Source organism: Peromyscus californicus, unplaced genomic scaffold (genome assembly GCF_007827085.1).
Source record: "Peromyscus californicus insignis strain IS unplaced genomic scaffold, ASM782708v3 Scaffold_1__1_contigs__length_55948999, whole genome shotgun sequence".
NCBI lineage: Eukaryota > Metazoa > Chordata > Mammalia > Rodentia > Cricetidae > Peromyscus > Peromyscus californicus.
The window spans coordinates 22064280-22092267 of record NW_026294492.1 but is presented as its reverse complement, the minus strand read 5'-3'; the positions used below and the strand labels follow the sequence as shown (position 1 = coordinate 22092267).

At 42.7% G+C, this 27988-nt stretch overlaps 1 protein-coding gene and 2 non-coding genes across 3 annotated transcripts in view; all 3 read right to left on the bottom strand.

Annotated features, from left to right (window-relative positions):
- Nucleotides 1-1934: 1934 nt before the first annotated feature.
- The window catches only part of Wdr43 (WD repeat domain 43), a 50355-nt gene continuing 24301 nt past the window's right edge, over nucleotides 1935-27988 (bottom strand). Inside the window, 12 exon segments of the mRNA XM_052746205.1 lie at nucleotides 1935-3509; nucleotides 3596-3645; nucleotides 8038-8107; nucleotides 8799-8912; nucleotides 11022-11085; nucleotides 13974-14005; nucleotides 14604-14690; nucleotides 20161-20289; nucleotides 21358-21489; nucleotides 22442-22528; nucleotides 23874-24045; nucleotides 26076-26140. Coding sequence (XP_052602165.1) covers nucleotides 3315-3509; nucleotides 3596-3645; nucleotides 8038-8107; nucleotides 8799-8912; nucleotides 11022-11085; nucleotides 13974-14005; nucleotides 14604-14690; nucleotides 20161-20289; nucleotides 21358-21489; nucleotides 22442-22528; nucleotides 23874-24045; nucleotides 26076-26140 — 1197 coding nt within the window. The 3' untranslated portion in view covers nucleotides 1935-3314.
- Nucleotides 21153-21230, bottom strand: LOC128116137 (small nucleolar RNA SNORD53/SNORD92). Its single transcript, XR_008220393.1, has one exon. It is a non-coding gene; the product is annotated as a small nucleolar RNA SNORD53/SNORD92 (small nucleolar RNA).
- On the bottom strand, nucleotides 21816-21885 carry LOC128116139 (small nucleolar RNA SNORD53/SNORD92). The gene has a single exon (XR_008220395.1). It is a non-coding gene; the product is annotated as a small nucleolar RNA SNORD53/SNORD92 (small nucleolar RNA).

Below are 27988 nucleotides of genomic sequence, written 5' to 3'. Positions count from 1 at the left end.
CTGCCTGTTTCTCATGGTGACCTCACAACAGGAGCTGCCTTTAGGCCTTTGCTCGGCTGTTAAAATTCTCCCAGATAATCCACTTACTTGGCTCACCTCTGCCAACATCCGGATCTCTCAATAATCAGATTACACTTCATGTAATAGACACTTTCCCGCCCCAACGCCTTCCCTACTTTTCTCCCACATTTATGTACCAGTTCCCTTCACACACACACACTTAACTCTTCCACCAGGAAACAAAGCTAAAGAGCTGAAGGTGAGTCCCACAGTACTTCCTGAGAACAGGAACCTTCAACTAAGAATGATGGGGGAGGGGGACCCCCTAGCCTTTAAAGCTTCAGCCTTTGGGGATATTAATCCAAACCATGACAACCAGACGCTTGGGGTAGAGAGGTTGCCTTTGTTCAACAATATATACATCAGGCACCTAAATAACCACCAGCGTAGGGACAAGGTGTGAATGAGGCATGTTGGGAACTGTCCTTCACGGGGGATTATTTTCACACATAATCTAATTTCCAAACCTCAGACCTCATTTGCACTAAAGATTCAAAAATACCAGAGGCCTTAACATCTAATCACCTAGAAATATATTCCACATACTCAATACAGTAGTCTATACCTAAGGCAACAATTGCACAAACGGAGAACTTACGTACTGTACCACACAACTCATGCGAACTCACTGAATACCCAAACACACAAGACAGGAGAGAATAAACCAATGGCTGAGGGGCCCCCAACTGGATCAGGCCCTCTGAATGGGTGAGACAGTTGATTGGCTTGATCTGTTTGGGAGGCATCCAGGCAATGGGACCGGGTCCTGTGCTCATTGCATGAGTTGGTTGTTTGAAACCTGGGGCCTATGCAGCGATGCTTGGCTGGGCCTGGGAGGAGGGGACTGGACCTGCCTGGACTGAGTCTACCAGGTTGATCTCAGTCCGCGGGGGAGGCTTTGCCCTGGAGGAGGTGGGAATGGGGGGGTGGGCTGGGGAGAAGGTGAGGGGGGCCGGAGGGGGGGAGAACAAGGGAATCCGTGGCTGATATGTAGAACTGAATTGCATTGCAAAATAAAAATTAAAAAAAGAGTAAACATGACAGCCGAGGACATGGGATCACTGACTTGACTATGGTTGCAGGCTTCAAAGTTTTTAATAAAAAAGCAGGAAGACCCCAAAAGGAACACACACACACAAATTTCATTGTTTGTGGGAGACCAGCTCTGAGCTGCTCCCACCTATCAAAGGGTTCTTAGGTGGAAGAGACGATAAGACAGAGACAAAGGGTAGCTTTGGGAGGGCCCTAGGTCAATACCCAGCCACCCAGAGGTTTATTCAAAAGGGCTTTTTATAATATGCCAAAGGGAGAGAGGCCAAAGACCTCCCCCTTGCAAGATCAAAGTACACCATACAGCCAAGTGCAGACCCCTCCAAACACCTGGTAACCAACTTATGCAGCCCTGCTGGGTAAAGCAAGCTCAGATTCTCTAACGCTGAGTAGTTCTCACTAGATAGCCTCCATGGGCCACATCATCTCAACCGATAGACCACAACAGTGAAATTCTCTACCACTGGGGGGAAAAAAATCACGTAGGCCTAACTGGATGTTTCTAAACTGGAAACAGAAAGAGTAAAAGCTTCCTCTATTGCTGTTGTTGCTTCATGATGCCTAAACACAAATACGTCTTATTTATGTCTAGAACCTTGTAATAGGGAGTTGCCACCAATCAGATGAGGCGGCCTCAAGAAATCACCAGCCATCACTGATTTAAAACAAGGTGCCTATTCCTTCCACTATTGCAAACTTCATTATACAGCAGGCCTTGAAAGTACTCACCTGTGAACGCTAGGAAGGAAACCACCTTCAATACCTTCACACCCTAAGCCCAAACATCTAGCTATATATTCTCTACACACACCACGAGACACACGCTGGGTAAAGATGAGTATTTATTCACTTTACAAAGAGAATGGTATTAAATTGCCATAAACAACTCCATTTATAGACAAATAACTGTACATTGCACCAGCAGCTTGCCCAAGATGCTCTTCCTGCTCCGGCTGGGCAGCCTGCTCTGCCTCTGATGGAGTCCTCCTGGGTACCGGTGTTCTTACGCATTCACAGGTGGCAAAGTCAACGCATCTGCTCAGCCCTTCTGCAGAAGTGAGCTCTCCATCTGCCCCGTAGTGAGCACTAAGTCAGTACTAGCTCACTCTTTTAAAACAAGACAAATTACTGGTAATTTGAAAAAGCTGTGTAGCACACCAAAATACTTTATACATACATAAAAAAATCTTGAGTAAGATTTATCATTTTTAAAGATAAACAGATACCCTAGCCCTGCCAAGAGTGGGTAATGAAGAGGAAAGAAAACGTTAAATTACTGAATTATAAAAATAGTTTCTTTGGAAAAAAATTCCAGCAAGGTTATCATTAATATCTAAAACCAAAGAGAAAAAATAAACAATTGTTCTCTGATCCATTAGTAATTTAAATAAAAATGGAAACCTCTTCAAAAGCAGCTGTGACTGAAGTTTTAAAAAGCTGCAGGTAAGAGCATGTCTGATCTATACACAGATGATTCTTTACAATCTGCAGACAAGAACACTCTTAATATGGCTAAATCTTTGCTTCTTTAATTACCATTATTTTGTTTTGTTTAAAAAAATATCTCACATGACACTTTAAAAAATAAGTGTTATTTTGGGGAAGCGCTCCGAATGTCCAGTCTGACCCAAGTCAGATGACCAGTTAGTAGACAAACTAGGGACACTGTGATTTTATTTCTGTGAATCACAACTGTTTTCACTTCAATTTTTAGTTATTCCTTCATGTTGTATGAAAACGTATCAAATTAGGTAAGCCAGATTAAGAACGATTCATTAGTGCTGCTTTGGCGTCTGAACTGACGGAAGCCACCAACCTGAGATGAGAGCCGACTCCTCCCAAGCGTCCAGTTCCTGACCCCACGGCATGTCTGTCTTCACCTAAGCCAGTTTATGATCGAACCAGTCACACTAGAGTATTGTATTATAAAAATATACCATATATGGACACTCGTGTCAGTACATGGCAGAAAGTGTGTCTATTTACTGTGTAAAGTTTATTAACATTTGCATGAAACACTCTTATTTACACAGTTACATTCTGGGGCACTCAGGACAGGAAGGTGGTGTGGCCTCTGTGAACTTGGAAGCATATGATGGCGGCCTCTTGTCTCCGGCACATGGCAAGCCTCCCTGGGAGGCTGCGGCAGCGTTGGGCAAGATGAGCCAGGGTTCACAGTGTGACTGGCTGCTTCTGCTCCTGCATCACTCTTCCTCACTCTCGTTCTCGGGATCTAGATCAGAATCTCCATTCAACTCTTTCTCACTTGACACATCTCTGTCCTCCCCGTTCTCTTCATCTTCAATGTCCTCCTCCTCCTCCTCCTCCTCTTCTCCGTTGTCTTCACCAACACCCTCGTCTTTCTCACTGTCCTTCTCTTCGTCTTCATCCCAATTATCCTGATGGAAACAGCAAAGGAAAACATTCACGAGGGCTCCCTTATGGTGAGGATAAAAAGCAGTTGGACCAGACAAATATCACTCACATCAGAATCCTTTTCTGCAATTTCATCATCAGACTCCTCTTCAGAAGATTCTGGAAAAGAAAGCACAGTACTGAAACACAGCATCGTACTCAGAATACGCTACCAACCTCCGATGTGTGCTATCCCATGACTACTTCTCTTTGCTGTTTGCATGGTTTGGGTTGGGATCTTGTGTGGCCCAGGCCTAGAACCTGCAGTCTCCTTGCCCCAGCCCTCCAGTGCTGAGATTACAGGTGTAGCATCTATCCTCTAAGCCAGCTGCTTCTCACTGTACCCTTCCGTATGTAACTTCACTTTAAATTGTGTGCACGTCCGTCAGTGCAGCTGCCAGCAGAACACGACGGCTCCAGGGAGCTAAAGCTACAGGCAGTTGTAAGCCATCTAATGCGGGCGCTGGCAATCAAACATGGCCTGTCTCCAAGAGGAAGACTGCTCTTAATCCCCGAGCCATCTCTAGCTCTAAACTTAATACTTACATGCATATAATAAAACTATGATTATTATTTCAAAGTAAGTACCAAACCCCTATAAAATCCCATCTTAAAATATTCAGCCATTTCCAGACCACCAAATAGACACAGTGGATCTGTAAAAATTCTATACAAAAGATGGTTCATGCATCTATCTGAAAAAAATGCATTTGCATGGTTTGTGACCATAACGAAAGTAGTAGTTACAGAAAAAGACTATGTTAAGTGTACAGTTCTGAGAAATGGAAACACTCAAATGTACAAAACAACAGTTAATTATTATTTAAGGACCATGGGAAAGAAATGGAAGAACAAGCAGAACGGGCCTCTCATAGAGGGCAGCAGGAAAGCCGACCTGCACTGATGGATGCCACACAAATGGGATTGGAAACCCAACTCAGCCTCACACGTCACATCCAGTTGACAACAATTTCAGCTTTCACAGGATGCACTAAATGACCCAAGAGGAAGTGCTCCACAACCACACACAGGAGCATTCCATAGGACCAAATGGTCTCTCTTCAGCAAGTCTCCATCAGGAGCTCTCAAAGACTTTCACAAACTAGACTTAATGTGGGGCCAAGGCTGGATTCCAGTATGAATAAGCCAAGGCATTCTACACAGAGCGGCTTTTAAAGCAACCTAAGCTGACACAGGATAACATTAATGGGCTGGAGGGCTGGTTCAGTGATTAACAGCACTGGCTGCTCTTGTGGAAGACCCAGGTTCCATTTCCAGCACCCACATGGCAGCTCATACACATATACACACACACACACACACACACACAGGCAAAATAATCATACACATACAATAATCTAAAAACAATTAAGGAATTAGCCAGGCATGGTGGCACGTGCCTTTAGTCCCAGCACTCAGAACTATGGTTATTTTGGTAATTAGTTTTTATATCAAACTTATCCATGTTGGTAACTTAGGCCTCTACTTCCTAGTTCTCACTATTATATCATGTACATGATGTTGTGTGCCTAATGGTATAAACCATTAGCCACTAATGAAGAACTCTACTATTTATAAGAAATTGTTACAATACTTTATAAGTAAGACTATGATGGACAAATCTATACAACTCTCCTTACATGTGTTTTAAAGTCATTTTTCTCCAGCTTTTTTTAGTCTCAGCATACTCATTTTCAAAATTGAATACCCCAATGCTTTTGTTTATGAGTTAAGTCTCATAATGAGATGTTTATCTCATTAAAAACTGAAATCCACCAGGCACTTTGGCTTTCTCACCTCAAGTGAGTTTTCTGAGGCTACCTTAATGCAAGCGCCTAAATGCCAACGAAAGACTCAAATCTAGAGTGAACAGCCCACTTAGGAATAATGCAGAGGCATCGATGGGAAAAACAAACAGCACGGTGCTTTGAACAGCAATGTCCCCATAGGCCTATGTATTTAAATGCTTAGTCACAAGGGAGCAGAACTGGGCAGAAAGGATTATAAGGACTAGGAGGTGTGGCCTTGTGGGGGGGAAGTGTGTCACTGGGGGTGGACTTTGAGGTTTCAAAAGCTCACACTAGGCTGGGTGGTGTTGGTGCACGTCTTTAATCCCAGCACTTGGGAGGCAGAGGCAAGTGGATCTCTGTGAGTTCAAGGCCAGCCTGGTCTATAAAGTGAGTTCCAGGACAGCCAGGGATAGACAGAGAAACCCTGTCTCAGGGAGGAAATAAAAAAAGTCTCACTGCATGAAGTGTTATCTCTCTGATGTTCCCGTTTGCACTTCTTTAAAGCCACCCCACTACTTAGTTATTTTTTTCCTCCAAGAAAGTAGCCCATATATGCTTTGTGCATTTTAAAGTGTGAAGAGCAAAGTAACACAGTGTAACATGAGCAGTCTTCCCAGCCTGAAAAAGCAGTCCACCCTAGCCACTAGACTCTAAGCCTGTCATAGATACTGCTGACCCACACCCCACAGTTCTATAGATCTTTCAGGGCTGTCTTGACATGCAAGGTAAGCCTTCCAACCTTGTTCATCAGTCACTCTGATTTTCTTGATTCACTTAAATACGCAAAATATTCAAGAAAACAATTTAGAGATTATAAGCAACTTTAAATTACAGGATTTTCTCTTTGAAAATTATTTGATTATCTTTAAGTTTGTTATCTTTGTTTATACAGGCATATTATTATTTTTCTCTAAAACCTTTTTTTTTGTTGTTTTGTTTTGTTTTTCCGAGACAGGGTTTCTCTGTGTAGCTTTGCGCCTTTCCTGAAACTCACTTGGTAGCCCAGACTGGCCTCGAACTCACAGAGATCCGCCTGCCTCTGCCTCCCGAGTGCGCCACCACCGCCCGGCTTGTTGTTTTGGTTTTTTCAAGACAGGGTTTCTCTGTGTAGTTTTGGTGCCTGTCCTGGATCTTGTTCTGTAGACTAGGCTGGCCTCGAACTCAGAGATCCGCCCACCTCTGCCTCCTGAGCGCTGGGACTAAAGGTGTATGCCACCACCATCCGGCTCTCTATAACCTTTCTATTTCACATCTTAGACATTTTCTAGTATTCCTAGTTTTGGCTACCACTATGACATTTTTTCTGAAAATATTCTATAATTAGTTACTTCTGAGGTGTAATAATGTTGGCTCCTTTTTGCTGATCTTGGTGTCCAGGACACTTGCTAACTTGCATACCACCTATTAATAACAGCTGACTGCAGATTCTGCTGTATTTACTTTACTATGTGCCAAAGAATAATATTTGCAAAGTCCAAAGTCTTAGAATTCTTTAGGAAAGGCACCTGGAAGCAATAAAAAGTACATTACTATCACATCCCTGGCTTCACTAGTGTATATATATTGTTTGATATGGGTTTAAGATGAGGAAATTCCTTTCAATTCCTTGGTTGCTTAGATTGTTAGAGATGTGTAGATGGTATTTTTCCAAAATCTTATCTATGCTCAGTGTTCTCCAATGACATCTGATACACTGATCACTGTATTAGCAGATTTTCTGATGCTGTGGTACCTTGTAATATTTAAATTAAAAACTCTTGGAAATGGGTTCTATAATTGATAAAACTACTTGGGATGTCTAAGCATAGTCTCAGGCTTATTTTACTTATAATTACTAATTCCTATTAACTGTACAAATTCCCCCTAAAATATTCTGGACTCTGTCTGGTTGAAACTGCAAATAAGGCTTTACCAGATTCATAATGCACCTAAACTGTATATAGGGAAGGGAATATCTATTATGCTTTGAAGGCTTAATAAAATCAGTCACAAAACTTCAACTTGGTATCTGTCAGGGGGTTGACTGAATTTATTTTCTTATATCTATCTTGTGTATGTATGCACTCAAGAACACGTGCCAGTCAGGAGACACCTTTTGGGGGTCAATTCTCTCCTACCACCATGTGGATCCTGGGGATTGAACTCAGGTCCTCATCTCTCTGGCCTCTAACAAAAACATTTTAGAGTCAGTGGTGCTGAAGTCCGTTCTGGTCACTGACATTCCTAATCACTAATGCCATAGTCTACTTTCAGGTTCTTCTGCAACTACTGCCCTTGTCCACACATGAGTCCGCCTCATGTCCCTCAGGTTTGTCAGAGAAGAGGTGACAAGGCAGGACTCCAATGGCTTCATTTATATGCAGAAACTAATTTCAAAGCATGTGTAAATGCAAACCTATGTGTGTTGTGTGTCACCAAAACAGTGTGAGATCCCAAGGGACTGGAGACAAGGGAGCACAGGACCATGGCAAAGCACAAGAGAGGACTAACCAGTGTGAGGGGAGGTGACATGGAGTGAGCAGAGGTGTGAGGGAACAAGAAGAAACTATGAGGCACATATATTCAAAGATTCCTGACAAAACCCATCACTCCATATGCTGACCTAAAATAGTAATTTAAAGAGCTTATGTGAGCACTTCTATAAGGAAACAGAATCGAATTACTATGAAAAATAACAAGACATCTAGCCTCTGACCCAACTTTTTTTTTTTTTTTTTTTTACCTTCTTCATACACCAATTTTGCCTTCTGTCCAGGGGAAGACATTTTTTTCATTTTTTCTGATGCTGTAACCTGGAAGACAGAATTATGAAGCAATTATAAGCTTATCTCAAGCATAGCCAACATCACCCAATTCTGCTGGCTTACCCTCCCCCGCTGGACTGCCCAGATGAATGGACAGCCCACATACAACTTGGAACAAACACAGGAAAAATATATAAGGGAAAATTACGAGAGTTAGGAAACCACATGCAGTGATTAGAGTATTATTGCACCAAAATGTTAATTAGATACCCCATAACCGCTGCTCACAGTAATCTCGCTGAGCTCAGAGTACAGTACAGACGCCCTGTAACTCACTGCTCACAGTAATCTCGCTGAGCTCAGAGTACAGTACAGATACCCTGTAACTCACTGTTCACAGTAATCTCGCTGAGCTCAGTACAGTACAGATGCCCTGTAACTCAGCTGGTGAGAGCTTGCCTGCACTTTGTGCCTGTAATTCAGCACTCTTGCAGGTAGAGGCAAGAGTCCAGAGTGTGTTCAGGTCAGCTAGGGGAGGGGTGAGAGTGTGAACACAGATGGGGAGAGGTCCAGTTAAGCTTTCCCACTCTCACTCAGCAAACACTTCCAGGTTAAAGCCTGGATTCTGACTTGCCAACTTCTTACTGAACCGGAGTCTGTCACTACTTGAGTAAATCCTCACTCCTCTCTCCACTCTATGACACTCAAGTCTGAGCTGGAAATCATTTGATCTGCTCACTTGTGTGATGAGAAGAATGAGCTTTCCGTGCAGGTGTGAGAGTTTCTGGAACGTTTTGACTCTGCTTTCCATTAGCTGGTAGAGGGTCCCCAGCTGGTGTACCAGGTCAGGCAACTAGAAGAGACAGACAGACAAATGACATCACTTCTCATCATCACCAACGTCTAAGAGGAACACACACAAATCATGCAGCTAGCCCTAGGGACAGTGGAGCTTTGGGACACAGCCTAGCAACCTGACAAACTTTCGAAGAAGGCCCTCGATATCCTGGCGGGGAAAAATAACTCCCCCCACCAAAAAAAAGCACAACTCACCACTGCCAGGTAGTGGTGGCACACACCTTTAATCTCAGTGTCTGGAGGCAGAGGTAGCTGGATCTCTGAGTTCCAAGTCAGTCTGACATACAGAGTGAATTCCAGGACAGCTAAGGCTACACAGAAAAATGGGTGTGTGTGTGTGTGTGTGTGTGTGTGTGTGTGTGTGTGTGTGTGTGTGTGTGTGTGTGTGTGTGTGTGTGTGTGGTAACAACTTGTCAGCTAGGGCAGCTGGCAGAGCTAACTCCTGCATACTGATAAACTATTTCAGATAAGATGAACAAGGGTAGCTAATAAAAATCACCCACAAGACATCTCTGAACTGAAGGGACTTTCCTCTGAAGCTTACCCGGTATCCAGCACATTATCTACACCTGCCACAGGCTCTGGAGCACCAGAAGCTTCTCCAACCTTGAGTTTCCACACATACATATGTGTGGTTCCACACATATGAATATATGCTATTTACATACCATAAGGGGAGGGGACCTATAACTTAATTGTGGGTTTTTTAAAAAACCATATGCTAAAACCTGCTGTGGGATGGTCTGTATGTCAAATTGCTCTGATTGGTCAATAAATAAAACACTGATTGGCCAGTGGCCAGGCAGGAAGTATAGGCGGGACTAACAGAGAGGAGAATTGAGGGACAGGAAGGCAGAGAGATACACTGCCAGCCGCCGCCATGACAAGCAGCATGTGAAGATGCCGGTAAGCCACGAGCCACGTGGCAAGGTATAGATTTATGGAAATGGATTAATTTAAGCTATAAGAACAGTTAGCAAGAAGCCCGCCACGGCCATACAGTTTGTAAGCAATATAAGTCTCTTGTGTTTACTTGGTTGGGTCTGAGCGGCTGTGGGACTGGCGGGTGACAGAGATTTGTCCTAACTGTGGGCAAGCCAGGAAAACTCTAGCTACAAAAACCTTTTGAAAAAATATACCATAAAATGATAAGCAAACAAAATTATAACTTTATTTTTAGTTTAAAATATAACTGATAGCCAGGTGTGGCGGCTCATACTTGTAACTGCAGCTCTTATGAAACTAAGGCAGGACTGGCTGGAGTATAAAGGCAGACTCAGCCACAAAGTGAGTTCCAGGCCAGCCCAAGCTACAAAGCCCTGCCTCAAAAAGAACCTCATAATGGGGCTGCAGAAATGACTGAGCAGTTAGAGGAATCAGGTTTGGTTCTCAGCACCCACATGGTGGCTCACAGCCATTGATAGCTCCAGTGCCAGGAGATCCAATACCCTCTTCTGACCTCCACGGGCATCTGGTATGTATGCATACATACAGACAAAATACTCATACACATAAAACAAAAAACATCAATACAGGCCAGTAAAATGGCACGCTAAAGGTGTTTGCCACTAAACCTGATGACCTGTGTGTGATCCCCAAAACCCACATTAAGGCAGAGTCAAGTTGTCCTCTGACCTCCACACGTCATAGCACAGGCAACCCCCAACACATACATACAAAAAAATACGTAATTTTCTTAAAATAAAAAACTCAAGCCGAGTGGTGGTGGCACACACCTTTAATCCAAGCACTTGGGAGACAGATGCCAGCCTGGTCTACAGAGCAAATTCCAGGGCAGCCAGGACTATCCACAGAAACCTTGCCTTGGGGTGAAAATTATGTTCCTTACTAGGCATGTTAAACTCCTTTAATCCCAGCATTCAAGAAGCAGAGGCAGGCAGATCTCTGTAAACCAAAGCTAGCCTGGTCTATCCACATAGCAAGCTCTACTCCAGCCAGAGCTACATAGTGAGACCCTACCTCAAAAATGTGTATAATAATGATGATGATGAAATAATAAAGAAACTCTCTAAAGGAAGCAAACGGCTGTTTGAGTTTCTAATCCTAACCAAAGCCCAACCATTCACCCTCAGAAAAGACTTACCGTGGATAAGTACGACGCATGAATCGTCAGCACACATTTCAGCCACTGAACCATTAAAACAGCACTAGCAGAGAAAAGAAACCCAAGTGAAGGCAAGTTCACTGATTCAAAAATAAACACAGTCAGAACAGGAAGTCTGTGAAAGTAACCATCAAGCACATTTCCCAGGTCTCTCATTCTGCCATGGAAATCTGGCAGAGATTCCTATAATATAGCTTTAGCTTTTGCAGGTTGTACTAGCAAGTTGATCAACACTCACAGCCCCCAAAAAGAATTAATACTTCAAGACTAAAAGCCAGGCTTTAACTCATATAACTAATCTATACCAGGACAGTAACAATCATCCCAACAGGGTCGAATGATTTTCCGTGTTATAATCACATTGGAGCCCAATCATCTTGTTCACTATTGGGAACTAAGAGCAAAGCACTATCACTACCAACCAGGCAAAGAGGACCAAACTCTGTAATGTGACCCTGACACTTCGTCAGATTCCTCCTGTGTGAGCTCAGAAGGCTAAGAGAGTCTACAGAAAAACGAACAAGAAAAAACCTGGAGTGGGCTATGCAGATAAAGTACAGCAGAATTTGTGCTTATAAGCCCCCAGCCCAGCATCCCAGGGGCTTGCTAGCCAGCCAGGCTAGCCAGATCTACAAATGCTAGGTTCAGCTAGAGACTACACCTCAAAAAATGAAGACACCCTGTGCCAGTTTCTGGCTTCCACAAAAATGGGGTAGTGCACCTGTATGTACATGTACACATGTAGCTAATATTAGAAATTAGAAATGAAAAACCACAAGTTATAGAGCCCAACAACACTGTATTGAAAGCTTAGTATCTATGAGATATCAACTTCCAGTTTAAATGTTTAATTAAAGTATGAAAAACCCAACCTGGACAGAAGTGGCACATTTGGCTGGGGCAAGACCCTGTGTCCACCTTTGCCTCTGAGTGCTGGAATTTTGTCTGGCTTGAACCCATGCAGGTGTGAATACTTGGAGGTTGAGTAGTAAGATATGTTGTTAGAAATTAGGCGACCTATATATCTGTTACTGGAATCCTGGTACTAGCATACTGTCAATCAAAACAATTCTTTAGTGCTCTATTCTAAAATGAACTAACTGGAATAGTAGCTACCAAAGTGTTTATAACAGTAATATGTATTTGCATAGTATATGTGGTGATTTGAATGAGAATGACCCCATAGGTTAGATGTTTGAATACTTGGTCCCCAGTTGGTGAAACTATTTGGAAAGGATCAGGAGGTGTGGCCTTGTTGGTGGGCTTTCAGGTTTCAAAACCCAATGCCATTCCCAGTTAGCTCTCTCTGCCTTGTGCTGCTGGATCAAGGTGTAAGCTACAGCACCTTTCCTGTCTGCCTGCTGCCATGATGTCATCGACTCTGCCCCTCTGCCACTGTGAGCCCCAAATTGAACATCTTCTAAGTTGTCTTGGTCATGGTGTTTTATCACAGCAATAGAACTATCACAGCAAGGAACTAAGAAGTATTCTAACCCAATATGCACTGTTTTATCCTCACAAAGACACCTCTGAGGATGGAGACATTTTTCCTTTATATTGATAAAACTGAGGACCCAAGGACATTAGAATTTATGTGTGCAGAGCGTACAATAAGTAGCAGAGCCACAACTTGACCGGCTGTGTGTGTAATGACTTCCTGCTGTTCTGTTTCCTCTATGCCATCTGCCTCCACAGAAACTTCTCAGTGGTAATTTACAAGATTCACCTGTATCTCAACTTGAGAATTAAGAAGCATAACAATTCTTTCCATTTCTCAGATTAAAAAGTGTGGTTAAGTTACGACTTGTCTCTCTGTTACTACCGTTAAGGAACATACACTCCCCTTTTAGAAAACATTTGTCTTTTCTCTATCATCTATAACCTTATGAACTGCATTGTACTGTCTGCTTTTTCTCAACTAGGCTCCGTTTTCCCTTGGGGTCCAGTTTAGTGAATTCTTTTTTGTTTTCCTATGTTTATATTTTAGACTCATTTATTTTACGTATATGGGGGTTTTATCGGCATGAATCTATGTATACCACATATGTGCCTAGTGCCTGCTGTCAGAAGAGGGCATTAGATCCTAGACATACAGATGGTTGTGTGCGACCATGTACATGCTAAGAACCCAGCCCAGGTCCTCTGCAAGAGCAATAAACGCTCTTAACAGCTGAGCTATCTCTCCAGTTCCATCACCCCCTTTTACATTTGTTTTCAGCTCCCTCAAATACTGGAAGAAAAGATGGAACATAATTATACACAGATAAAAATCAGGCTGGGCATGGTGGCGCATGCCTTTAATCCCAGCACTTGGGAGACAGAGGCAGGTGGATCTCTGTGAGTTCAAGGCCAGTCTAGTCTACAAAGTGAGTTCCAAGACAGCTACAGCTGTTATACAGTGAAACCTTGTCTTGAAAAACAAAAAAAAAGGCAGAAGAAGGAAGGAAGAGAAGGAAAAGGAGAAGTAGTAGTAAATATGAAAATGTCACATAATTTGGTCTTTAGGCTACAAAAAGGAACAAGAAAGTTACCCAAAGGCCAATGAGCTGATAAAAGCTGGAACAGATAATCGGAAGTGTTTGTTGGGTTGATTGTTGTTTTTAAAGAAAACCACAATAAAATTAGGAATGAAAATGAGTCAAGTGAAACGTTGGAGGAAGGTAAGAGTTGGCACAAGCATTCTTCTGGAATTTGAGGCTAAGGATAGACTCCAGGGCCTGGACACTGTCAGGCAAGCACTCAGCCACTGAGCAGCATCTCCATTCCGGATGGACACTGCTGTTTTTAATTCATCTATAACACAGCAATTCAGCTCATAGCGATAACAATACACCTTTACTGAGGCAGACAATGCTGAGTTCTAGGCCATTCTAAGTTACATAGTAAGGCTGTCTCAAACAAGAAGAAACCTAAGTCACAGAAACAGCTTACCTATTGGGATGTCCTTGCAACCTCTTGGTAAGCTAAGGGAGAGAAAACACTGTTAGCATCATCACTGGAAAGGCAATCTTTCTCCATCAATCCCCAGACGCATTAATGGCTGTCCAAGCTATTCCACCTAGCAGTCCAGCTGAACTCAACACAACCTATTTCAATTCATTCTCATAAGAGTAATTCCAAGACAGAAACATAGGCTAGGGTCCTATAGGCAAGTACGTGGAGACCAAATATACACTGATGATTTCCTATAAATAGGAAGTACAGGACGGGGCACAGAGAGTCACTACTAAGGGGTACAAGATTCTTTTTTGGAATGACAATTGGACAAATCTATGAACATGTGAAAAACTACATTGTACATGAGAAAAGTTAACTTCATAGTGTGTAAACAGCATTTCCATTTAAAAAATACATAAAATGTATAGAGAAAAGGCAGGGAAGGAAAATTTTCATTTGGAGTAGACAATAACCCAATACATGAGTACGTTAAGAGTACCTCACAAGATACAAAGGTGGAACACAAAAGAGAATCCAGGGCTCTATGTTGTGGTATTCTGCTACACCCCCCAAAGCACAGCTGTCCACAGTACTCTGTGGCTCACTTTAAAGGGCAGCACTTACCTCTTGCAACAGTGGGATGACAGCATGCAAGGGCATCCTTAGCACAGTCTTCTTGATTAGGTTTATATTCCTAGTCTGAAGCACTTTCTGTGGAAAAATAAAAGACAATCAGGACAAACATACTTCCAATAAGGACACCACTGAAAAATCTTACATAACTGCAAATAGATCAAGGCAATAAAGTACTGCTTGAACTGGGCCAATCAGGTGGGAAATCAGGTTAAGTTGCCTTCAGTTAGCACTCGAAAGAACATCTCTAGACATTTAAATACAAGTATGTGCCATTTGGGGAATGTCCTCCAACTTCCACCTCACTAAATTAGAGCTGTCTCCATGCAGAGTGAATTGAATAAGTTTCTGTTCCAAAGAAAACTCTTAAATTGTCACCATTTGATAAAAACTTAAACCAATCAAATGATCACATAATAGATACTTGAACCAAAGCCCTTTAAGGCCTGATCTCTGGGAGAAAGCCAGATTCCACCCTAGGTTGTATAAAAAAACAACTGAGCAAACCAGTACTGAACCTCCATCCTCTGAACACTATTCCATGGCAGAGTCAGATATGCGTCACAGGAGCAAGAAAGAGGGAATGGGAGAAGAGGGTACCTTCAGTCTGATACACCCTTCCTCTTACTTTTCAATCTAAGCAACAGAGCTACCAAACAAGAACAGGAAGTTATTTTCCAGTCAATTTTCTCCAATCCCTTAGAATCTTTTCAGAATCTTCATCAGATTTTACTTTCTTGTAAAAATGACCTTTAATCAACCTGATTCCACCAAATATTAATTTTAAACTATCACATAACTACAAGATTTCATACATTCTTATTTTATACACAATCATTGAGAAACTGAGACACAGAATGTCCTGATCTAATAGTTCTTGATTACCTAAATTTTTATTCCCAAATAAACAATATAGAGGGTTCAAAGAAAATACAGCATGCACCTGCAATCCCAGCTACCTGGGACTGAGGTAGGAAGATCTCAAATTCCAGGCCTGCATGGCCAACTTACCAAGATTCTGTCTCAGAATTTTTAAATTTCAAGGGGTATAGGTAGAGCACTTGCCTAGCACATATAAGGCCAGGGGCTTGATCTCAGCACTGCTTTAAAAAAAAAAAGAAAGAAAAAGCTGCATATAACCCCCTGCCCTCAGGAGGCTGGGGCAGCCTGGACTGCACAGTTCTATCCTGACTCAAGAAAACAACAACAAGAACAACCGAAGATGTAACTCAGTGAGAGTACTTGCCCAGCACACACAAGCCCTGGGTTTGACCCCTAGCAGGATAAACAAACAAGAAAGATACGCTGATTATACCTTTAACAATAATACTGAAGGTATTGGTGCCTTCAATATCTCTAAAACAGCTGCTTTATTGTAAACTCGTGGCCACAAAGTTCTAATCATATAGAAGCCACTAGAAACATCTGCATTTGGTGACATTGTCACACTTTCGTTAATTGCTTCAAACATTCACTCAGACTAGGATCTATTGCCAAAACCATGCAAAGAGCTTGGTGGAGTTTCAGGAAATATAAAACAGCCTGGCCTGCCACACCTGTGATTTTACACCAAGCCTGATCACATGGTGCTACGGTCGTGTCTGCTTTCTTTATGGTTTGCTAAATAAACCTATTTTCCTACTGGGGAGAGAGGGAGGAAGGGAGGGAGACACAGACAGACAGACAGACAGACAGACACACACACACACACACACACACACACACACACACACACACACACACACACGTAACAATTAAATAGAGGCCCTGAGACAGATGGGACTGAGGAAGATAATGCATGGAAAAGGCTAGAGAAAAGAAAGGGAAAGGGGGGAACGTTTAAAAAAAAACGAGAAGCAGGATATCTGTAAGTTAAAGGTCAACCTGGGCTATACAATGAGACCTGTCTAAATAAAAAGTTTTTTTTTAAAAGGCTAGGGATGTGGTTCAGTGGTTGAGTGCTTGCTTAGGGGGCCACAGGTTCAGTTCCTAGAACCACATAAAAACAAGGACAGTGGCCCAGGCCTGTAATCCCCAAACTGGGAAGTTCAAGGCCACTGCTGACTACATCATGAGGCCAGCCTGGTATTTAAAAAAAGAAAGGAAGAAAGGACAGAAGGAAGGGAGAGAGAAGAGAGGGAACACAGAGTAGAGAAACAGAATGATGAACCCCCTCATGATCATGTACTTGTTCAATCTGGAAAGCTTGGGGGAACTGAAGCAACTATTAATAAATACATGTAGTTGTATGTATCAGATGATGGGACACCAGAACTGTAAGATGCCAATAAGAATGAGGCCTAGCTACTTACAAGTAATCTGAGACTTCAAGGCAGAAAGAAGAATTAATAAGCAGCCCGATACTTCTGCTGACTAAAAAGGGAGGCAGTCATGCTAACAATTTAAGTTAAAAAAAATTAAAAATGCAAATAAATTGTCCCAAACTATGCTGTATAAAAAACAAATCAGTGCTGGGCATGGTTGCACACGCCTTTAATCTTATGACTCAGAAGGCAGAGAGGCAGGTGGATCTCTGAGTTCCATGTCAACCCGGGTTACACAGGGAAAGCCTGTCTTGTGGGGGAAGTAGGACACAACTCGCTACAGTAAGTTCTCAAGACCATATTTAAAGAAACAGACCTGGGCTGGAGAGATGGCTCAGAGGTTAAGAGCACCGACTGCTCTTCCAGAGGTCCTGAGTTCAATTCCCAGCAACCACATGGTGGCTCACAACCATCTGTAATGAGATCTGGCACCCTCTTCCATATACACAATAAATAAATAAAATCTTAAAAAACAAACAAACAAAAAAACAGACCTATAAACCAAGAAGATGACACTAGCAATGAGATTTCTTTTTCCTCTTACAATTTCACTGCAATACAACTAAGCATAAATAAAACACATATAAAGGTACAGTATTTCATCAATGTGACAAGCACATTCCCCAGGAAACAGTGAAGTTCTATCATCCTCCAGTTTCATTGGGCCTTTTACAATCTCTCTCCCTTAAATTCCACCCCACACAGGCACTGTTCTATAGATGGGCACGTTTTCCAGAATCAATTCTCCAATACTACCCCTTTTGTCAGACTTCACCCTCAGAGCACACACTGGAGACTCATCCACTGTCTGCACTGGCAATGAGCAGTACATGCAAGACTCCGCAAGAACACACTCGTTAGTCTCCTGATGGATAGGTGTGAGCACAACAGTGGCACTGGACGTCAGGTGTGCTCTTCATATATATATTTGGTTTTTCGAGACAGGCTTTCTCTGTGTAGTTTTGGTGCCTGTCCTGGATCTTGCTCTATAGACCAGGCTGGCCTCGAACTCACAGAGATTCACCTAGCTTTGCCTCCCTGAGTTCTGGGATTAAAGGCGTGTGCCACCACTCTATGTGCTCTTCATTTTTTTATAAATTTGTTTATATTTTAAAAAATTATGTATTGTTTTTATAAATTTGTTCCATTTCACACCCCCAACAGCAAGGTGTGGTTTTCAGCTACTAGGTACCCTGACAACACAATGTCATCTTTTAAACTTTAAACAATCCACAGTAGACATGTAGTGTCACCTCACTGAGATTTTATTTTGTCTTTCTGGGATGATTAATGTCATTAAAAAAGAAAAAATCTTTCCATGTGGGTTGGTGAGATGGCTCAGAGGGCCAAGGAGCTGACCGCCAGGCCTGACAACCTAAGTTCAATGCCTAGGATCCCCATGGTGGCAAGACAATCAACTCCCCAAAGCTGTCCTCCACCTCAACACCTCCCCTGTGGCATACTCTGCCATATACGACAAACGAATGTCAAAAGAACGACGAACATTTCTGTATGTTCTTACTGTCCACCTGAACTGTGTGTTGTCTGTTCAGTTCTCTACCTTTTTTTGTTGTTGTTGTTTTTAATGAAATCCTGTTAAGTGCTCTTTAATATCTAGGGAAAAACGCTGATCTATAAGTAAACATTTTTCAGCCCACAACATGCTGTTTCATCATGCTGTTTTGTTGCATGGTCCTAACACTGTCATTTAGTTCATTTGCTGAGACAGGATATCTTGAAGCATGCAATCCTCCTGCCTCATCCTCCTGTGTATACTCCTACACCTAACTACCATGTCCTTTTTTGAGATAGGGTCTCTCTATGTAGCCCAGGCTGTCCAGGGCTGTGCAGACCAGACCGTCCACGATCTCTGCCTACCTCAACTGCCGAGATTAACAGAGTGCCCCAACATCCCTGGCATCCAGCATGTCTTTTCACGAGCAGAAGTATCTCGTTTTAAAGGTGTCCAAATGAACACGTATTTCTTTACCCTTATGATTTCTATACACATATCTGCACTCACACATAGTAATAATACAACAAATAATTTCTGAAAGTACTATTAACTTTTGTTAGGTATGGTAACAGATTGTGGTCCATTTTTCTAAAGAAGTTTTTTAAGTTAAGTAGGTCTGTCTATGGATGAAACAATATCCCAGCATTTCTAAGCTTTACTCCACCTGCGGAAGCATGTGAGCAGATAAATGAACACATGACGGATTGGCAGGCATTTGTGGAGAGCTTATGAAAATGAGAGATTGTTTCCTGGTGATCTACAGTACTGTTCTAGAACCTGCTTCATCTACTGAGGAAGGCTGCAGAGTGTATTCACATAAGCATCGATATGTTTCAAAAATACTGCCAATATTTTGTACAGATTATTTTTCATCAAATTCTTCTAGGTACAAGTCACATCAAACCAAAATTCACCTAAAACAATTTGCCACAAACTGCTTAATTGAGGTTTTTAGACCTGCTGGCCTCCTCTCTTTATACAGAATTAGACAGAAGCATTAGATAGTCACATTGAAATCAAGTGAAAATCAGAGACAGCACTCACAGGTCACAAGTTCAAGGTCGTGAAGAAATGAAAACTGTACTAACTGATCAGGCAGTACTGAGGTCCTACTGTTTGTCAATTGTCTGTGTAGACCGTCAAACTGGATTTAAGAGCGCCAAACTGAGTCGCTTCCTCCAAGCAGTCACCAGCTTACGCAGCCATCTCTACGCTTCCTTAAGTTTCTAGAACTACACAGTAACAGCCCCCAACCCGCTTGAATCTCCCCCAAACTCCTACCCATTGCCAAGGTTCCACCTCACTGCCCCCTCTCACGGCCAGGGGAAATAAGTTTCTGGAATCCAGAGTAAAAACTCAGGAACGCATTTTCCTACAGAAGAAAATATAAATTGTGATCTAGAATGCTGAGTGTTAAGAGTTCAGCTGCACTTTATACGGCTTTTGTCAACTAAAGCCTAAGGAACCCAACAATTCAAAATACCATTTCTATGAGAAAATGCATTCCAGGTTCAAGAGAATAACATTCCCATGGTGAGTTGGTGCATGTCTGTATATCACTATACCAAGCAAAACATTGACGACATTCACTCACACACACACAAAAATGAAGTCACATGTTGCTATATGATGTGACTGCTCATTCTGTGAGTTCGGGTTCAACAGCTTCTACTTTCTCAATTCACTGGAAATCTGCTGCAATACTTACGTTTAACATTTCAAAGTCATTGCTTTCTAAGCCCTGCGTGAGAAGGATTGGGAAGCTATTTGTCTGCAGGTCATCCTTCCTTCCTTTTCTATCCAGATCCATGGCTCCAAGGCGCTCCTCGATGCTAGCCTACAGAATGGAAACATCTGCTAAGTTAACCAGGCAGGGATTTGGAGGCTGCGAACAAGCTCAGTCACACCTCAGCCAGAGAAACACATTCTCAAAGATCTCATCATCACAGCAGTACTGTGGAAGAAATGTGAAGAGTTATAAACCAAGTTCCTGAAGTCTAGCAAAAAACAAATGCCTAAAGAGGCACACAAATGCCTAAAGTTAAGAGGACCCTGGTTTGGTTCACAGACCCCGCATGGCTGCTCACGACTATCACTGGAACACCAGTTCCAAGGGATCTGATGTCCCCTTCAGCCTCTGCAGGCACTGCATGCACATAGTACAGACATTCATGTAGACAAAACTTTTTTTTTTTTTTTTTTTTAAAAGAGAGGCACATACCCTGAACATAAAAATCACAAGTCCTTCTCTGGGAAGATTAAAAAAATGAAAGGACCTGGCATCTTACTATTAATGCACAAGGAATAGAGCTATTACCACCCACATGTTTTCCCCAATACAACTATCACTTGGCATCAACGAAGTTTTGTCAAGAATGTAAAGCTGGGGTGGCAAGATGGCTCAGGCAGGTAAAGGAGCTTGCCACCAAGCCCACCAACCCGACTTTAACCCCTGGAACCCAAAAGGTGGAAGAAGAGAACCAATGGTGCCAAATTGTCCTCAACCTCCACACACATGGCAGGCAGGGCACACATCATCTATTCATGCCCAACCCCACACCAAGATGCACGCACCCATGCACACACGTACAAACACATAAATAAATAAACGCAATAAATTTTTAAAATACCAAAGCTTTTAACCCCTGTAAGTGACTATCACCATCATTTACAAGTCAACTGCCACATAACCAGCCAGGATTGCTCAGACAGCCAAGAGAAAGGAGGCATCATGGGAACTCAGCAGTATGCGAAACCCAATCAAAGTCATCACAGCAAATCCTGACCTAACCTATCAACTTTGTCTACCCAGCTACTAAGTACCCGCTGCAAGCTTCTCCAGAATGAGCTCCAGCTCTACCCAATGTACTCCACAGTGTCTCAACCCCAAGTAAGTAGTCATTACCTCATTACTGCCTAATTTTCTCTTGTTCTCCACCTCCTTAGGCTGTGAGAGCGGAGGCTTGATTGGGGCGTGGTGTCCAGGAACCCCAGGCACCAGAACCTTTGCTTCAGAATCCATCACTGGTGTTCTCACCTGTCACACGGCATCAAGGTATGGGAAAGAGGGACTTAGTTCTTGTGCTTCCGACCAGAGAAAGCAAGCAGCTCTCCAAAGGCTTTTCCATCAGACAATGTAATACAATGTACTCACCATGACAGGAATTCAAGACAAAATGGGAACTGAATGTTGGCAAATGAACTGAAAGTACTGGTTAAAAGCTCAGCGTTTTAAAGTTCGCAATATCTCAGTAAGGGTATAAGCCAAGAAAAGTAAAACCTACCAAATAAAAATAGCTGTGTAATTTAAAAACTGCTCAAGTTACACACTTGACAACCTCCAAAACCAAATCTTTGCCAACCATGCTCAGACAGTCGAAGAGAAAGGGTCATCCCTGAAACTCAGCTGGATGTGAAACCATCATCACAGCATGGGTTGGCTTTCCTTCCTAGCTCATCACCAAACAAGGCATCTATCTACATGTCAACAGCAAGTTATGCTCAAAACAGACTGCCACAACGAGGGTCCAGGTGGCTATGAGCCTCAGCTCTACTGTGGTTTGATTTTACCCTGAAATACAACACACAGCAAGACAAAGCTGTACTCTTCCAAGTTCTGAGATTGCTCAGCAACACTGCAACCCGCTATTAACACTCACTCCCACCAAGTTCCCTGTCCAGATCATCATGCACCATACCAAGAGCACAGAGAAGTTTTACAACCTTTATGTTTAAAAGCACAGTCTCACATTTCTAAGAAAAGAGCATAAAAAGCATTTCAGATAATGAAAGGAGCCAGGTGTGGTAGTACAAGCACCTGTAACCCCAGCACTGAGGCTGAAGAATCGTGAGTTTCAATCTAGGCTAAATAGCAAAACTGTATCTCGGGAGACAGGATAAAAAATAAATGAAGTCACTAACATGGCACTATATTCAACTCAATTTAGCCAAATCTATTATTCTTAACATCAAAGCTGTAGTGTGCTCACCTTGGTTATAGCCGTTTCTACTGTTGGAGCCCAGCAATTGGAAATGTCTCTTTCCAAACATATATGAGTATCTTTGGAGTTCAAAGCCTGGAAATGGTTTTTCAGAGAGAGGGAGAAAAGCAATGTCAAACGTTGCAACCATCAATGACATGAGAAACAAACAACTTCGTCTCCATAAAGCATGACAAGTACAGAAGACCTCCATGCCACCCGTTAGCCCCAATCTCCACTCAGATGGATGGCAGCAGAGTAGACATGAATTGAAGGCACTGGTGCCCTGTGTATTCCCTTCTTTATGGAGCACTAGAATTTTTCACTTCAGTTTTAAAAGGCCAACAGACAGTTTTCATTTACAGGAAAACGTATGTAATCCAACATTCTTATAAATAAAGACCCCGCCACAAATCTACTTGAGTCCCACTCCAAGTTTCCCTAAGAAGTTCTCTCTATAAACAAGTCAAAGAAAGCACAGCTTACTAACAGACTGCTCTGAGAGGACCAATATACCCAGGCAGGATGCCCAAAAAGGGGACGGGCACATGCAACAAGTGACTTATGTCCCCAGGAAAGCTTCTCTGTAACTCCATATGCCTAACACCTGTAGAACCAAAACAGCTAACAGGCTGTCATCCAGAAAGGGGCATCCCATACGGCCAGCAGGCGAGTTTTCAGCTGCATCTTTTTCTCCTTGTTTAGTCCAACTCTATGTACGCGATCAGTTTAAAGTACTTCTTGGAATGGATGACACCTAAGTCCCAGCAGCCAGGGGGCAGAGGCAGCAGAACCCTCACAAGTTCACAGCCAGCCAGGGCCACCAGACAAGAGCTGTGTCAGTGCTACAGTGCTCGTCTAGCATGAAGGAGGCCCTGAGTTTAATTCCAAGGAAGAAAAAAATAATACTCTTTAATAAACTCAAGAAAGCTTACTTGACTCCCTAGCAGCTTTACTAAGCAACAGCATAAAACCAAGCTTAAGCACATTGAACACTGGACATGACTAAGAACTTGCAAATCTTTATAAAAAATTCTGTAGAAAAAAACGTCGGGACACTACCCATTACATTTCCATTCAGAAAATACAATGGGTGCCACCATTAAGGGCTATGAGCTATTAGTGCATTTTATGTATTTGGGCAAAACTCAAGTCATTCATGCTGACAAAAAAAAATGTACCCAGTAGGACCATGAAAACGAGGACTAGTTCAAAGTGAGGTACACACAGGAAACATCAGATTCTACGAAAAACACTAAGAGGGAGGGAGGGAAGAGGTGACTCCATCTGGTGGATTTAGAGAAATTCTCACAAATTAAACCACCCACTGAAAGTTTAAGTAAAGGAGAATATTGTTTGTTTTCTCTCAAGTATTCCAATGAGAAGCCAAAATGCCCCTTTTAAAATCTGAATTGTTGTGTCCAAAGAAGCATCTACTCACCACTCGCTCAATGGTAGGCTGAAACCAACTGCCATACACAAGCAGTAAGGATGTTTTGTCTAAGCAAAACCCAGCTGCTAGAATAGGGATGGGTTTCGGTGTGGATTTCTTGCCTTTTCCAGGTGTTGCTATCTGAATTGTGCAATTTGAAGTCAAAGGCTTTTTGCAGTGTCTAAGTATAAAGGGAAAGTCAGATTAGAGAATCTGAAATTGCCATCAAATCACAAAACATAACACTCCCCTCATCTCCACACTACAGTCTCTTTCAAGACTTCACATGTCCCTACCAACACCAGCCCTGAAACTCCTATGCCCCTCTCTCCCAAAAGGAGGCCCTACACTCCCAAATGATCTCTCACTGTCCTGAACTTCAGCTCTCATACAGACCTTTTCCCAGCTAGTCCCATCGCCATTACTCTCAACCCTCAAAGCCTCACCACAACTTGAGAGCTGACCACACCCTCCCTCCATGTCTTCTCCAAGGACACTGCCTGTCTGGCTCATCCGTGCAGTCCTGACTGGTGGCTGTTTTCTCACCACACTGTCTGTATCAGGAACTTAAGTGTACTCTTGTTCTCCACTGACATTTAAGATACCAATTTCTCCTTCTGTCATCCCCAAAACATTTCAACTGTCTGCAATAGCAGCTACTTCTCCATCCCGCCGCCATCTTCTATATCGTGGACACCACACCTCTTCAAGAGTTCACTGACTCACGGCCATCTCTTCCCAACTCTATTCCCTGATGCATTATGTTCTGAGGTTCCCATATGCAGTACTGAAGTGGCAGTTCCTTCTGAAACTCAGGACTCTTGGCTCCAAGGTCCAGGCCCTTCACTGCATCCCAATCTCTTGCTACCCACTCACTCCCAGTGAGCTCACACTGTCTATCATATCGATCTTTATGCATCATATCAGACCACCTTTTCAACTTCCTCCTAGTATCCTGACTCTACAACTGTCTCGACACCCAGGACTTCACACCTCTGTTTTGTCCTTTACCTCTCTTTAATCTATTTCCAACAGTTTTGACAGAATAACAATCAAAAACCTCAGGTCATGAATCAATCCTCTGCTTAAAACTCAACGGGGACTGGAGAGATGGCTTAATGCTAGTGACTATTTAATACTGTTAGTTCCTCATGCTGTGGTGACCCCTCCAACCATAAAATTATATCTTTGTTGCTACTTCCCAAGTGTAATTTTGCTACTGTCATGAATCATAACATAAACATCAGAGATGCAGGATATCTGATATGTGACCCGTGAAAGGGTCATTCAACCCCCAAAGGGGTTGCGACCCACAGGTTGAGTACTGCTGACTTAGTGCAGGTTGAGTACACTGTCTGCTCTTCCAGGACTCAGGTTGGATTCCCAGCACCCACATGGCAACTCATAATCATTTATAACTCCAGCTCCAGGGGGACCCAACGACCCTTCTTCTGGCCTCTATGTGCACCAGGCATGCAAGTGATACAAATATAGGCATGGAGGCAAACACCCATACACATGCAATAATTAAAACAAACAAAAAACCTTCAGTGGCCTACCTGTGCCAAGGAGAAACATGAAAATCCTCACCAGGCCTAATCACCAACTGGGAAAGCACACACTACTGTGTAAAATGAAGTCCTTAAGTGCTACACATGGAAATGTTAATATTCTCTAAGAGAGCAAAATGGTAGGAGACTCAAAATTCCTGGAATTTTTTTCCTTCTTTGTATGCTAGAGTTCAGCCTTGGCACTGGGCACTCTAGCTACATCCCTTGCCCTCCAGAATGTTCTGTAAATGCATGCTGTTTTTCTAACTCTAGCTACTCGTCGGTATCAGGAAACAGCACAGGACACTTCACTGAGTTACATACACACAGGCAAAAGGCATATAAACCACCATGGAAGAAGAACCCAGGCATCACCCAAAGCCACAAGCACGTCTCCCCAACTGAGCAACTTCCCCTCGAACTGTTATTACTGTTATCAATAGTCACTATACATACTTCATAAAAATCCACTCTCCTAACCAGAGAAATAACATAGCCTATGACCCCAAAAACTTGAGTTCTTCACATACTCCTGTAGATAAGCAATCAAGAGTACTTTCACAATAATCTAATGGAATGAGCAGGAATGTAATGCCAAGAATGAGGTGGATGACAACACAAAAGAACAGAGGCCAGCATCTCTGACTTACAAACTTCTTACCCATTTAATACATGTTCAAACAGATGGACTTGACCGTCTCTGCAAACAACAGCTAACTTGACAGGCTGAAAGGAAAATGTGGCAGATTAATTCTAGTCAATTATATACCCCACCTTCAATTTCACTCATGAAAACTGACCTCTTACTTCACCTCCTTAGTAACTAGAATTAAAAAAAAAAAAAAAGAAAGCAAACAAATAGCACCATATTTAAAAATCATTATTTGGGGCTCAAATTTGGTAAATTTGGGTAAAGACACTTGTCATGCACCGCTAACAAGTTCAGTTTGGCCACAAAGAATCGATATAAAGATGGAGAGAAATGATGCTACAAAACTGTCCTCTGGCAACACTCACACACACACACACACACACACTTTTGGGAAGGGGGGGCCAGTTGAGGAAGGGTCTCAGGTGAGCAGTGGTGGCACGTGCCTTTAATCCCAGCACTTGGGAGGCAGAGGTAAATGTGCTCTTTCTGAAGACAGAATGGCTGAATGGCCCTGGATACCCCACTCTGTATCCAGGGTATAATGAAACTACCACCTCCCATCTGTGAGGAAGAGGAGCCCAGGTCTCCTCACGTCTATCTGTCAGCTCCCACAGCCTCACGGTCTGGGGGCTCCCACCCATCACACTCTCACTGTCGAGCTTCCTGTCAGTTCTGAAGCTTCCTTCCTCTTTTGTCTATTTCTTTTGTTTTCTTCTGAGACAGGGTTTCACTGTTGTAACAGCCTTCCTTGGCTATCCTGGAACTCGCTCTGTAGACCAGGCTGGCCTCAAACTCAGATCCACCTGCCTGTCTCCTGAGTGCTGGGATTAAGGTGTGCACCACCACTGTCTGTTCTGAAGCTTCCTGAGCAAAGCTTTTCTTGGTATTCAGCACTTCTCAAATCTCCCCATTTGCATTCTAGGTTATGTCTAGTTGGAGAATTCAAAGGATGGCTACTACACTAGCAAACACTGAAACAGTCAGTGCAGCATCAAAAGACATGGAAAGCTTTCCGGATCAGACCTCAGGAAGGAAGCATGCTCCTGAAGAAATAAATGCTAGTCTCCAGACTCACAGTTCCCAGAGAAGGGCCATCCCCTCAGCTCCACTTTTCCACAAGCCCTAATAGATAGTCCCATCTAACCCACACTATCAGTAACTGAGAAAACAGAAAGAGAATGTTGTCTGAGATTAGAATCAAGGCTTTGTTTTAGGGCTTCATGTTTATTTAATAATTAATAATTACTACCTAAAATTTATGTCAGAAATAAGACTTTAGCTTCTTGACCCATTACTCACTTTAATATGTAAATGCCTTTAAAGAGCCTGTGAGGGAGCTGGGGCGAAGGCTCAGTAAAGTGCTTTGCCACAAAAGTGTAAGGACCTGAGTTCAGTCCTAGCGTCCACATAAAAGCCAGGTGGTGTTGGGGAATATTATTTTAAGGTTTGTTACTTCTGTTTCTGTTTGCATTTGTTTAACTCTGGTGAAGCTGTGTTACTGTGCCTGTGTAAAACACCTGGATGGTCTAATAAAGGGCTGATATGGCCAATAGCAAGGCAGTAGAAAGGACAGGCAGGGCTGGCAGGCAGAAAGAAAATATAGAGGGAGAAATCTGGGAGAAGGAAAAGAAAAAAAGTAGCCAGAGAAGGAGGAGGACTCCAGGGGTCAGCCACCCAGCTACACAGCAAACCAAGGAGTAAAAGTAAGATTTACAGAAGACAATGGAAAAAGCCCAGAGGGCAAAAGGTAGATGGGGATAAGTTAAGAAAAGCTGGCGAGAAACAAGCCAAGCTAAGGCTGGCATTTATAAGTAAGAATAAGACTCCTTGTGATTTATTTTGGGAGCTGACTGGCAGGCTCCCCAAAAGAACAAAAACATACAAGGCATGGGTGACATAAGCTTTGTAATCCCTAGCACTAG